This window comes from Anastrepha ludens, chromosome X (assembly GCF_028408465.1).
Source record: "Anastrepha ludens isolate Willacy chromosome X, idAnaLude1.1, whole genome shotgun sequence".
NCBI classification, from domain to species: Eukaryota; Metazoa; Arthropoda; class Insecta; order Diptera; family Tephritidae; genus Anastrepha; species Anastrepha ludens.
This window is the reverse complement of record NC_071503.1, coordinates 73,564,337-73,578,998: the sequence shown is the minus strand read 5'-3', so window position 1 is coordinate 73,578,998 and position 14,662 is coordinate 73,564,337. Positions and strand designations below refer to the sequence as shown.

General features: G+C 45.1%; 1 protein-coding gene across 1 annotated transcript; it reads left to right on the top strand.

Moving 5' to 3' along the window:
• The first annotated feature begins 1,391 nt into the window (after positions 1-1,391).
• LOC128870210 (uncharacterized) lies at positions 1,392-1,802 on the top strand. Its single transcript, XM_054112806.1, has one exon. It carries the CDS (start codon positions 1,392-1,394, stop codon positions 1,800-1,802), a length of 411 nt encoding a protein of 136 aa, XP_053968781.1.
• The last annotated feature ends 12,860 nt before the right edge of the window (positions 1,803-14,662 follow it).

Sequence of the window (14,662 nt, the reverse complement as noted above, 5' to 3'; positions counted from 1 at the left end):
GCTGGCAAAACTTTAAAGCCAGTTTGTTGCAGCTTCCATCAATTAGTATTCCTCGGTATGCAAATACAGAGTCGAGTGCCAGCTGCCAAATTCATGGCTTTTTCGACGCTTCAATAAGAGCGTATGGCTGCTGCGTATATATACGTGGCCAATCCGCTAGTGGTAGGAAATGCACACTGCTCATTTCAAAGTCTAGAGTAGCTCCGCTGAAGACTTAATCTCGTTCGCGTTTAGAGCTCTCGGCAGCCCATCTTCTTGCCAAATTATGGTCAAGAATTTCACCAATGTTGAGTTGACCAATAGAACAAACAATTTTCTGGACAGACTCCAAAATAGTTCTCCATTGGATTAAAACTTATCCATAGTCGTCGCAAATAGAGTGTCCGTGATCCAAGAGTGGACCCAGAATGTGTCGTGGCGTCATGTGTCCACAAACCGAAATCCAGCGGATCAAGTGTCTCGGGGTTGTAACGTGGACGAATTGGGTAATTCAATATGGTTTAGTGGTCCACATTTCCTCCTAGAAGACCCTGCTACATGGCCAAAAAATGTCAACTTCAGTCTCTCTCCCGCACTCGAGAAGAAGAAAAACACAATTACGTTAACCGCAATCAATGCCACAACAAATCCAATTCTCGAAATAATTAAAAGGTTCTCATCTCACAGAAAAGTGCTTTGGATTTTCGCTTATATACTCAGATGGCTTCGAAAAGTACGAGAGCGGAAAGCAAATCTGAAATAATAATTGAGTGTCCTTAAAATTGTCGAAATAATTCAACATTTTGAATTTCGCGATGAAATTAATAAATTATCGAAAAATAACGTACTTCCATCAAGTTTGCAGAAATTAACTCCATTTCTGCATGAACACTCGGAATCATCATTATCGTTTAAACTGAAATCGAGTAGGTGGCCGTTTATTAAACGCAACAATCCTCTATGATGCTAAGTTCCCTTTGCTATTAAGCAAAGACTCGCACTTTGTGAAGGCATACATACGGTTCCTAGATTTTCGTAATCACCATGCCGGTCCAAAGGCATTGGTAGCGCTTCTGCGAGAAAAAATATGGCTGGTAAATGCTCGAGAAGCCTGTAGTCGAACTGTAAGAGAATGCATTCACTCCTTTCGTTATAAGCCAAAATTGCAAGGTCAGATCATGGGCAATCTACCCTCCAATCGATTACGCGCCCAACGGCCCTTCACAATATGTGGGGTAGATTACTGTGGACCCATTCACATAACATTAAAAATTCGCGGTCGCCCTCCCGTGAAAATGTATATTGGCATTTTCGTGTGTTTCGCTTCAAAAGCAGCTCATCTATAACTTGTAACTGAATTAACTGGTGATAGATTTATTTTCGCTCTCAAAAGGTTCATTGGGCGCCGAGAGATGCCAGCCAAAATATACTTCGACAACGCGACGAACTTTGTCGGAGCAGAGAGGAAGCTGAGGGAGCTCCGGGAAGCCTTTCTGGCACAGGAAAAGGAGATTCTCCAATACGCCGCCGACGCAGGATTCATCTTCGCCTTCATACCTCAGAGGGCACCCCACTTCGGCGGCCTGTGGGAACCAGCAGTGAAGTCGGCCAAACATCTGCTGGTGCGCGCCGTAGGCAACGCGCTGTTAACCGCCGAAGAAACCGCAACGCTTCTCATCGAAATAGAAGCGGTACTGAACTCCCGACCGCTCGCACCACTCAGCAACGACCCCAACAACGGCGGGGCGCTAACGCCGGCGCATCTACTAATCGGTTGCCCCTTGCGAGCTTTGCCACCGGAGAAGGTACCCGACAACCTGTAAATTATATTTAAGCTTAATATTAAGTTATTTTCTATTTTTACATTACTGTTTCTCGCTTTCGCTACCTTCTTTACCTGTTTCTATTTACTTTCGATCATTGACTCTATTTCTACAGCTATACTTTCCGTTCTTCTTATTTCTATTTACTTAACTATGTACATACTCTCTCTAACTCTCCACGTACTGTTCTACCATTTCCGCTATTTCTTTTATCTTAGTTTTAGGCATAATATAAGGACAGAACATGGTAAAATAAAGACACTTTTGAATTGTTAATCGGACGTGTGCGGTGTTATTTCTTACGTTCGCATCCACAGGCAATTAATTAATTTCGCGCTTCCCCCCACATAAAGTGTTTTCAAAATTAATTTATCTTCCGAAATCATAGAAGAATTTTCCACAATCGTGCATTTTTTCGGGCTCACAAGGTATATAACTCTTTAATTAGAGACGCTGGTACCGCATCAAATACTTTACGAGCCGGACCGTTTGTATCCATTCGAACGACATGACCTAGCCAACGTAGCTGTTGGATCTTTATTAGCTGCATTATCTCTATGTCGTCGTAAAGCTAATAGAGCATGGTTCCATCGCCTGCGATATTCGCCAACACCTAGGTGCAAAGGTCCAGAAATCTTCCGCAAAATCTTTCTCTTAAACAGGCCAAGTGATGCCTCATCGGATATTGGCAACGTCCAAGCTTCTGCGCCATACGTTAGGACGGGCATGTTGAGAGCCTTGTGGAGTGTTAGTTTTGTTTGCCAAGAAAGAACTTCACTACTCAAATGCTTAGTTTGTCGAAAGTAGTACTTGTTGGCAAGAGAGATTTTACGTTGGATTTCAAGACTACCATTGTTATCGGAGTTAATGCTGGTTCCTAAATAAAGGAAATCTTTTACAACCTCAAAATCCTATCTGTCAACACAGACGTCAGTGCCGATACGCGAATGCGCTGACAGGCATAACTTATAGCGCAGTTGGTCAGGCCGATGATGTCAATATCATCGGCATACGCCACAAATTGTACGCTCTTTTAAAAAATTCTGCCTGAGCGATTAAGCTCTGCGGCTCGAACGTTCTTTTCCAGCATAAGATTAAAAAGTCGCACGACAGCGAGTCACCCTGTCTGAAACCTCGTTTGGTATCAAACTACTCGGAGAGGTCCTTCGAATGCTGACGGCGCTGCTCGTATTGAGCAACGTCATCTTGCATAGCCGTATTAGGTTTGCGGGGATACCAAATTCAGACATCGCGACATACAGGGAACTCCTTTTCGTACTGTCGAATGCAGCTTTGAGATCGACGAAAAGATGTTGTGTGGCGGTTCTCCTTTCATGGGTCTTTTCCAAGACTTGGCGTATTATAAATATCTGGCCAATGGTAGATTTTCCAGGTCTGAAGCCACACTGATAAGGTCCAATCAGTTGGTTGACGGTGGGCTTCAGCCTTTCTCACAATACGCTCGCTAGAACCTTATAGGCAATATTCAGAAGACTAATCCCGCGGTAATTGGCACAAATTGCAGGATCGCCCTTCTTAAGGATTGGGCAGAGCACACCATATTTTGCATAGGAGCTGATGCATGCACCTTACCAGCTCCTCGCCACCATGCTTGAATAGCTCAGACGGCAGTCCGTCGGCGCCCTAGGCTTTGCTGTTCTTTAGCCGCGTTATTGCTATTCTCACCTCGTCATGATCGGGTAGCGGAACGACAATTCCGTCGTCAACGATTGGGGTATCGGGATCGTCCAATTCTCTGTGACATGCGCAGCTGTCACTGTTTAATAGGTTCGAGAAGTGTTCCCTCCATAATTTAAGATTGTTCTGTACGTCAGTCACCAGATCGCCGTCTTTGTTCTTAAAGGAAAACGCCCCGGTCTTAAAAGCTTCTCTAAGCCGCCGAACTTTCTGGTAGAATTTTCGGGCGTTGTTCCTATTGGCCAGAATCTCAAGCTCCTCGCACTCACGTATTTCGGTCTCTCGCTTCTTCTGTCGGATAATACGTCTCTCTTCCATTTTCAGCTCTCTGTAGCGATCCCACATGGATCACGTTGCGCCCGATCGCAGCGTGGCTCTATAGGCGGCATCCTTTCTTTCTGCGGCAGCATGACATTCCTCGTCGTACCAATTGTTTTTTCGGCCTCGCCGGAGTCCGATTTCGTCTTCGGCGGCTGTACGTAGAGAACGAGAAATGTTGCTCCATTGTTCGTGCATGCCGGTTTGTTGGGCAGTACTCTCTGAGAGCAGGAGTGAGAGTCGAGTGGCGAATCTTCTGGCTGTCTGTTGTGATTGCAGCTTTTCGATGCCGAAATTCTTTGCGTATGTAGATGCACGTTTTTTGCTGCACAGAGGCGTGTGCGCAGTTTGGCTGCAACAAGGTAGTGATCCGAGTCGATGTTGGGTCCTCGGATGGTACGTACATCTATTACACTAGAAGCGTGTCTTCCATCTATCACAACATGATCGATCTGGTTTCATGTTTTCCGATCAGGAGACAGCTAGGTGGCTTGGTGAATCTTCTTATGCTGGAACCTGGTGCTGCTGACTACCATGTTTCGAGCCCCGGCGAAGTCGATCAGCCTCTGTTCGTTACCAGATGTTGCGTTGTGCAGGCTAAATTTTCTGACTGTGGGACCGAAAATTCCCTCCTTGCTCGACCTGGCGTTGAAGTTCCCAAGCACAATTCTTGTGTCGTGGCGGGGGCAGCACTCATAGGACCGTCAAAGAACGCCCATCCACCAGGTGGGCAGAAGCACTTTCGAATTAATTGGCGCGATAACCGCTTACGCGATTTTGACCGAATTTAACAAAGGGCGTCAGCTGGACAGACCAAGAGAAGCCAAGTCCTTATCCACCTGATATTTCCAACGAAGAGGAGATTTTCCTCTTCCTCTGCTACCACCAGCTGGTACCGCATCGCATACTCTCAGAGCCGGAGCGTTTGTATCCATTCGGACGACATGCCCCATCCAACGTAGCTGCAGAATCTTTATTCGCTGCGCTATGTCTATGTCGTCGTAAAGCTCATACAGCTCATGGCTCCATCGCCTGCGATATTCACCGTTCCCAACGAGCAAAGGTCCAAAAATCTTCAGCATAATCTTTTTCTCGAACACCCCAAGCGTCGCTTCATCGGATGTTGTCATCGTCCACGCCTCTGCGCCATACGTAAGGACGGGCAAGATGAGAATCTTGTAGAGTGTTAGTTTTGTTCGTCGAAAGAGGACTTTACTTCTCAGTTTGCTACTTAGCCCAAGTAGGCAAGTAGCACTTGTTGACAAGAGAGGTTTTATGTTGGATTTCCAGGCTGACATTGTTATAGGTGTTACTGACATTCCATGTACATGCCCTCAAAAAAAGGAGCGGCGGGGAAGGAGAAAGCGGTATAAGTCCTGGTATCTTCGTTGATACTCCTGCTGCAAGGCGACCAAACACCGCCTTTAAATACATGCCCTTTGCGTGGGCGCTATAATCAAAAAAATCAAGGAGCGTCGGATTGAAGGTGAGCGGTTATCTTGATCAACGTCTGTTCTCTATCGTAGGAGCGGGTGATTACAACATGTTAGCGCGGCCTACGGGTCATCAGAATTGATACCAGTGAGATCCTGATTATGGCATACTGGTTTGGAAGCAGAATGTGATCTGGCTGGAGTAGTGAATCCCTATTATCTGCGTAAGCGGAGTGAAATCTAGTGTAAATGACTTATCAAACTCTTCTGGTTGCTCCTCCGCCCTATTAAAACTTGGCAGGTCTCACAGAGCACTCAAAGCGCGTAGTCTTCAGTGACTATGTAGGTTGGGTTGAGATGACTCCCCATTAGTTCCTGTTTGAGATCCGGCTCTGAACACTGGTGCTCATAAGTACCAGTGTCAACACTAGCCTTCCTGTTTCATAGATAGCCATAGGACTTACGGAAACTACATGCACGTGTGGAGATAGCTATTTTAAATTTGTACCATATAAAATGGGCAAAAATGAACAAATCAAACAAAAACACGACAGAGAAAACAACGAAAGCCGAAGAAGCCTTTAAGCGTAGCACTATTATAAGAAGGTCCCCTTCACAGGCAACAGTAACAACCGAACAAAAAACGGAGGACATCGCGACGACTTTTGCAGCGAGTCAACGGCAATTTGGACGTCAACATCCCACCTGGGCAGTGATGTGGCCCGACAGCTACAGCAGTGAGCAACACCAAAAGGCACTCCGCCCGTTCCTGCATCGACGCTGATGCCCGGTGCTTTATGTGAACTGATCGAGCATCTAGGAAAGGAGATCGACGGATTACTGTCATATTTCGAACCGCGGAAAAATGTTCATGGTGACATCAGAAAAATGTGTAGCATAATAAAATGCTCACACACGAAGTTGAAGAGCGAGGGGCCAGGCTAATATCACCTCCGACGCCTATGACTCAAGCAGCTCCGCAAAAAAGTGTGAAACTATCCGCTAAAAGAGCTAGAGCTAGAGATAGAGTTAGCCCTAAAACTGTCAGAGTGCAGACAGCAGCAAGGTTTCCATCTGGCAAAAAAAGGAAAGACGGCAGCTACCCGCATGCACCGATACTTTTCTGGACCAAGAAAAATGCACGAAAGTCCAAAAAGAAACCTATGCGAGATAAAAAAAAGTAGCAGATCTAATATATGAGACCCAGGTCTGATGCGATTATCATCGAAAAAAGGCAGAAAGTGTGACATAATAGGACTATGAATAAGTTCGTGCGGTTTTTTTCGAAATTTGAAACTTTATTGACGTAAAATGGTTACAAATTTAATATTCAAAATATTGTCCATCGCTTACTACTACTTTTTCCCATCTTTCTGGCAATTCACGGATTCCCTTTGTGAAAAATTCGGTCGGTTTTGCCGCAATCCACGAATCGATCCATTTTTTGACTTCATCGTAATTACGGAAGTGCTGGTCAGCCAGGCCATGTTGCATCGATCGGAAGAGATAGTAATCGGATGGCGCAAGGTCTGGACTATACAGCGGGTGGGGTAGGACATCCCATTTGAGCGTTTCTAAGTATGTTTTGACCACTTGTGCAACATGTGGCCGAGCATTGTCATGTTGCAAAATAACTTTGTCGTGTCTATCGGCGTATTGCGGCCGTTTTTCTCGCAGTGCTCGGCTCAAACGCATCAATTGTCGTCGGTAGACATCCCCCGTAATCGTTTCATTCGGTTTCAGTAGCTCATAATACACAACACCCAGCTGGTCCCACCAGATACACAGCATAACCTTCAGGCCATGAATATTCTGCGCCGACGTCGATGTTGAAGCATGGCCAGGGTATCCATACGTTGCCCGACGTTTTGGATTGTCGTAATGGACCCACTTTTCATCGCCAGTCACAATTCGATGCAAAAAACCCTTTCTTTTGTGCCGTTGAAGCAGTTGTTCGCATGCCATAAAACGGCGTTCAACGTCTCTTGGCTTCAATTCATACGGGACCCAATGGCCTACCTTTCGGATCATTCCCATGGCTTTTAAACGTTTGGAAATGGTTGATTGATCAACTCCCAAAGTTTTTGCAACCTCTTCTTGCGTTTGAGCCGGATCTTGATCGAGCAATTCCTCCAATTCGGTATCCATGAACTTTGGCGGCGCACCCTCGCGTTCTTCGTCTTCCAAGCCAAAATCACCACTTTTAAAGCGTGCAAACCACTTCTGGCACGTTCGCTCAGATAGAGCATGCTCACCATAAACTTCCACCAAGATACGATGACTTTCGGCTGCTTTTTTCTTCATATTAAAATAATGAAGAAGAATTCCCCGCAAAAACACATTATTTGGCACGAAATTCGACATTTTCAAGTGTGGTAAAAATATTGTTGTTTACGCTTCAAATAAAAAACTTATACTGACGTTTGTGCCTTACGACAGTAGCTCTCCAATGAATGTTTGGAAATGTGGATCGATGGAATAATAATCAAGTTACGCCATCTGTTGTAAAACCGCACGAACTTATTCATAGTCCCATTACATGGACATGCTGCGGTTGGTGAAAACAGCGTAGAGCTCAAAGACCTCAGCGAGAAGGTAAAAACCATGCGGTCTACACCAAAAGGTGGACTTGCAATCGAACAAAAGAGGATCAAGGATTTAAAAGCACTAAGATGTCGTGCGGCCATAGAAGAAGTCCTAAAAAATGTGGCAACAGTTAACCTCAACACGGACAACATTACAATCCAGTGCAAAGGACTTATCGCGGATCTGACCACAGATGATGAAATTCTCAGCGTCATAGTAGAGCAGGCGCAAATGAAAAGCGTTGATAAAAGCTCCATAAGAAGCAGGCGTAACACACACGGAGGCACAGAATCTGTGTACATTTCACTCCCCGCGGTCGGCGCCAAGAGGTCCTAGAGCCTGGACACATTAAGGTTGGATGGATTCGATGCTGCGTGTCAGAAGTAATCTCTCCTAAAAGGTGCTACAAATGCTGGGCGTTCGACCACGTCTCGAACGGTGCAAAGTAAACACTGATGAAGCTTTGCAGACGGTGTAGAATGAAAGGACACCATGCAGCAACGTGCAAAAACGCTGAAAAGTACGTGCTCTGCGACGGCGCCCACGCAGCTGGAAGCGGTAAATGCCCCCGATAACAAGAGGCAGTAGGCAAACTTAAAGGAAGAAGATATTGCAACTCAATACCAACCACTATCGAGAAGCCCAAGAACTACTATGGTAAACGCTCGCTGAAAATAATGTGGATATTGATCTTCTTTCCGAGCCCTACGAAAACATCTATTCTCACATTTTGATGTCGGACTCTGAAAAGCTAGCTGCAATATGGGTGGGGACCGCCAATGTCGCCAATGCAAGAAGCCGATGCCAGACTCCGGCTATACGAAATTAGATGGTGTTTATTGTGTAAGCTGCTCTGTGTCGCCGAGATGGTCGTTAGAAACCTTCGCAACTGGAGCTAAGAGGGAAGCGTCCAATCTTCGTTATAGGGGACTTTATCGCTTTTTTCAGCGATGCACACAAAATCCAAAGGGACAGTTGGTGGAAGTAACTTTCGCGGCAATGGACCTTGTATTACTTAATACTCCCGGAAAATTCACTTTCGTTTGCAGCAGAGGGCGGTCCATAATTGATCTGACCTTTGGAGACCACGTAACGGCAAATCAAGGAAAGTGGAGGGTCGAGAAGTCCATCTGCACATACAGTGACCATCTGGCCATAAAAATTGTAATACAGGAGGATGGGCGAAACTTTGGAAAATGGAAGACACGACAAAAATAGAAAAGAACGGCCTTGAATACCGAGACTTTAAATCGGCATGGGATAATACTTTCCTTCCCGCCACGAGCGCGGATGGTTCGGCTGAACATATGTGCACCCAGGTAGAAGCCGCTTGTGATGCATCGAAGCCCAGATGTAGATATGGTGGCAAACGCAATTCTGCCTACTGTAGGATTGCTGAAAAGCGGATATGAGAAAAGCCTGCACCAAGGCGCAAAGAAGAGCAACTTAAATGGACTTCAGGCAGAGTATAGAGCACGAAAGCAGGCGCTGAAAAAGCTCCTCAAATAGTAGTGGCGCTCTTTCCCCACAGGGGGGAAACAAGCGACGAGGAATATGATCTAGATGCAATTGCAAACGTGCCCCCGGTGACACCGAAAGAAGTGCTAAGCACACTAAAACGTGTAAAATACTGGAGGGCGCCTGGCCCAGATGCAACGCTTCCTACTTAAACCAGGCAAGCAACCTGACGCTTTGTATGTAGGGAAAATTTCTGAACGTATCATATGTGATCGCCTGCAGGAGAACTTAGAAAGCCCCAGCGGACTCTCTGCAAAACAGTTTGGGTTTCGATGAGCAAGGTCAACCGTGGATGCTATCCGAATAGTTACAAATATAGCTGATAGCTTCCAGCGGGGGAAGCACCTCCATGAAATATTGAGCAGTCATCACATTGGATATAAAAAATGCTTTCAATTCGGCAAAATGGTCTGACATACTGCTAACCCTAAAACTTTTGAAGGTTGTTATCTCTTGCGCATCATCAGAAGCTATTTCAGCAACCGTATCCTACAGTACGATACGGATAATGATCCAAAAAAGTATGAACTGACTGGTGGGGTCTCTCAGGCAACGGTCCAGGGGCAAACACTTTGGAACGTTATGTTCGACGGGGCCCTTAAACTGAAACTTCCCGGTAAGGTAGAGATCATAGGATATGCTAACGATATTGCGTTGGTAGCTGTAGACAAGCGGCTTGATCTGCTGGAAGCAAAATGTAAGGATGCAGCAGCGAGAGTACAGCGACGGCTCGGTAATGCGGCCTTAGACTTGGCAAAAAATGATTAGGAGGATCACGAAATAATTTCACAGATTAAGTATCTCGGAGTCATGCTCGACTCGAGACTGAGCCTCTAGCATCACTTGGCTGCAGTTAATTGTAAAGCAGCGGCTGTCAATGGCGCACTCATAAGAATCCTGCCTATCATAGGTGGCCCGCAAGGAGAGAGGAGACGACTCATATCAACTGTGGTAGACTCTATCGTGTTATATATAGCGCCGATATGGGATGAGACTCAACATAGCCATATGCGCGAGGTGGTTCGTACCCACAACGCAGCGCACTTAATAACATACCCCTTACATGGCTGAATCAAGGTGTGATGCGACCCGTATAAGAATCAGCCAGGTTAGGGTTCTTTTCAAAATAGCCCAGCCACGTATGGAACTTGCGGATATCTGCCGCCCTCTGCACTACTCGTAATTAGAGGAGTGGTCTTATAAATGACGGTTTTGGGAGGGTAAAAATAAAAACGCGTGAAACCGAAGCTGCCGACTTTCTTGCATTAGCAGCTGAATGCAAAATCGCCGGCGAGACAGATGACGAGCTAGACGCAATGAGTGACGCTAATACCGAAAGAAGCGAAACCTCCATCGCTGTAGAGAAGTGTATGGTGCGCTTCGGACATTTTTGGCAGAACACCAACAAAACTTCGCCCTCATTCAGGAGCCGTGGGTTTGAGGACTTCTAGTTACAAGTTATACATCGCTTATTGTAACGGTAAAATCAGAGCGTGTATAATGGCCAAACCTCATAATTCATAAATACAACAATGAAGACATTACAGTGGCCAACTGAAAAAGAGCTAAAATCCTCTCAATGTACGACGTCGGAGTTATTGTAGGTAGTGATATGAATGCTCACCATAAAATATGGGGTAGCTCAGATATCAACGAACGCGATAAGTTACTTTTTGATTATATTATTACCAACAGATTACTTGTTTATAATAAAGAACACGGACTTCCTATTCGAGAAAATAGTCCAATGGAGGGGACTCACAACACTCCTACATTGAGGTAACCTTTCTGGAAGACACGCCTCTGCCAATAAATTTTAAGAGTCATGGGAAAACTGACTGCCATATATATAATCGCGAGGTAGTAAGAAACCTTCATCTGCATCCGCCATTTCTCCTAACAATGCCAATTCTCTAGATAATCTTGTTAGCACATTTAGCAAATCGTGCATAAAAGTGCCTAATAAATGTTGCCCAACCACATACTGTATAATCAAAAGACGGAAACAATCTCCTTGGTGGCCCGCAGAGCTGAGTACGCTCAAAGTGGATTCTAGGGTTCAGTTTAATTTAGCTAAGCATTACGCACTGAGAGCCAATGGAAATTTTATTATGATAAACCAATATTACATAAGAAGAAATTGAGAAAAGCGAGAAGAATCTCTTGGAGATTTTTATGCAATGACATTGAGAGCACTGCTATCGCATCTCTATTGCGTAAGGCTCTTATGAGTTTTACTTCCACAATAGGATACCTGCAAAAACCTCATAAAAGTTAAACGGTTTCCAGTGAAGCGGCTCTAAATTTATAATTAAATACGCACTTTCCTGACAACCCAGGGAGTGGACAAATGGAAATTGTTTGCAACTTGGAGGCAGCAATCGAAATGTAAAACATCATAGCCGGGTCAGCATAACTTGGACCGTAAAGCCAATTAAACCATATAACTCGCCGTATCCAGATGGGATCATCCGAGTTCAGCTTCAATTTTCACTCAGCTATATTATTAAGTGCGGTACGCCTTAATCATATCCCCTCACTATGGAAAGAAGTTAAGGTGGTTTTTATCCCTAAGGCAGGGAAAAGCTCGCATGCTAGTCCAAAATACTTCGGGCCTATTACTCTTTCACAGCATTGAATACGCTAGTGACTGAAATTGAGAGTCAATCCTTAATAAAGAATACATAGTAGTTATTGACACAGGCAATAGCGAGTGCGTTAACGGATTTTTGTACTCTCGAGGCTTTGGGGAATTTAATAAAGCAAATACTATTTACAGGATTGTTAATTCAAAATTAGGAGCCTCGGAGATGCGATGAGCTGTCAACAGAGGCACCCCTCAAGGCTTCGTACAATCTCCACGGAACAGCCTTAAAGAGAGGAGAACATGCGTTGTTGCTAAGGCGATGATGTTGCTTTAGCTGTAAGAGGAAAATTACCGAACATACTGTGAAATTATGCAAAAACATTAAGTGATGGTCAACGTGATATGGACTAGGCGTAAACACTACTAAGACTGAACTGGTATTATATACTAGGAAACATTTACCGGATGTAAGACCCCTACAATGAATGGCATCACCGTGTCGTCCAGGGAAAGCTGTCGCTATCTATCGCCTGCATTTTCTCCAAAGTGGTTTTGCTTCTAAATGAAACGACATTACAGTGGTGATCTCTCCTAATTATAAGGTAGTGACTTTGAGCTATACTAAGGGAAGTCCCTGTTAAAGACAGAATGGAATTAAATAAAGAAACATAAATATGCCGTATGTGTGTGGACATAAGGTTGTTCGTCCTCAACCTAAAGTGCATTGTGCTGATTGCTAAAAGCTCTCTCACCTTGACTATGTCGGTTTACTTCAGGCATTTGCCCTCTTTTGCTCTCCTCTGATAAACCGTTTTTTTTTTTGTAAGACCTATTTTGCTGAAGATATTTGAAACCAGATTTTTAACAAAACGAATTATTGTATTTATTTTACTGTCGGTGGACAAGCGTGTCGCAATAATCCGCATCAATGCGCGATTTTTGCGCCCACGTCCATCTCGGCCATTTGCGCCAACGCACCGACGGAAGAAAAGGACGACGCGACCAAAGATTCCTTGTATGAGCGCTGCCTCTGCCACGACACATAAATCGTGCTTGGGGACTTCAACGCCAGGGTAGGCAAAGCGTTGGCAGGCATACTTTCATCCGACCATATTTTGCATGGAAGCTGATACTCTTCGGCGGCGGTAGTAGAGAAGATGAAATATTGCTCCATTGTTCGTGCATGCCGGTTTGTTGGGCAGTACTCTCTGAGAGCAGGAGTGAGAGTCGGGTGGCGAATCTACTGGCTGTCTGTTGTGATTGCAGCTTTTCGGTGTTGAACATTCTTTGCGTAGTTAGATGTATGTTTTCTGCTGCATAGAGGTGTGTGCGCAGTTTGGTTGCAACAAGGTAGTGATCCGAGTCGATATTGGCTCCTCGGATCGTACCTACATCTAATATAAATGATCGATCTGGTTTCGTGTTTTTCGATCAGGAGACAGCTAGGTGGCTTGGTGAATCTTCGTATGCTGGAACCTGGTGCTGCAGACTACCATGTTTCGAGCCCCGGCGAAGTCGATCAGCCACTGTTCGTTATCGGATGTTTCTTTGTACAGGCTGAATTTTCCGACTGTGGTACCAAAAATTCCCTCCTTGTCCACCCTGGCGTTGAAGTCGCCAAGCACGATATTTATGTCGTGGCGGGGGCAACGCTCATAGGAACGTTCCAAGCGCTCATAGAAAAAATCGTTGGTCGCATCGTCCTTGTCTTCCGTCGGGGAGTGGGCGCAAATTAGCGAGATGTTAAAAAATCGCGCTTTGATGCAGATTATTCCGAGACGCTCGTCCACCGGAGTGACCGACAGTAATTGGCGACGAAGCTTCTCTCCCCCAACAAATCCGACACCGAATTTGCGCTCCTTTATATGGCAGCTGTAGTAGACGTCGCAAGATCCTATGGTTTTCTTGCCTTGCCCCGACCATCGCATCTCTTGGATGGCAGTGATGTCAGCCTTTACTCTCGGGAGGACATCAACCAGCCGGGCAGAGGCACCTTCCCCATTAAGGGACCTGACATTCCAGGTGCATGCCTTCAAATCGTATTCGTTATTTCGTTTGCAGGGGTCGTCATCAGTGTTGGAAGTTCTTATCCGAGGCTTTGTTGCTGTTTTAAGTGGCGGGTCCCAAACCCAGCGCACAACCAGATATCCTGAAATGCTGCGGGTGTTACATGGAGCTAAGTTGTAGCTTCCAATCTCACATACTCCGCATAATATCATGCACATATTACTTAATTGTTTAAATAATTCGTAACTTTGGCTAAGAAAGGTCGGAAACTTATTCCTGTACCCAATAATCGATAACAGCAATGTTAATATTCAATAAAGAAGAAGTGCTCGCAAGTGCTTTTCCATAGTACGGCTGAATCTTTCAACCATTCCATCTCTTTGAATACTGCGGATTCGAATTTCTTCTTTGGTCCCAATGCAACTCAATAGGTCCTCAAAATTTAGTCATCCAATTCTGCATAAAATCTCAGCCACCAACCGGCGCAAGTTAGACACACCAAGAGAAGCCAAGTCCTTCTCCACCTGATCTTACCAAAGGTCCGAAAATCGTTCGCAGAATCTTTCTCTCAAACACTCCAAGTGACGCCTCTTCGGATATTGTCATCGTCCAAGCTTCTGCCCCATACGTTTGATGTCACCATCATTCAACTGACTTCTTTTTATCCCACTTGGTTCCTACATCTGGTTGCAACTGCGTTAAACTGATATCAA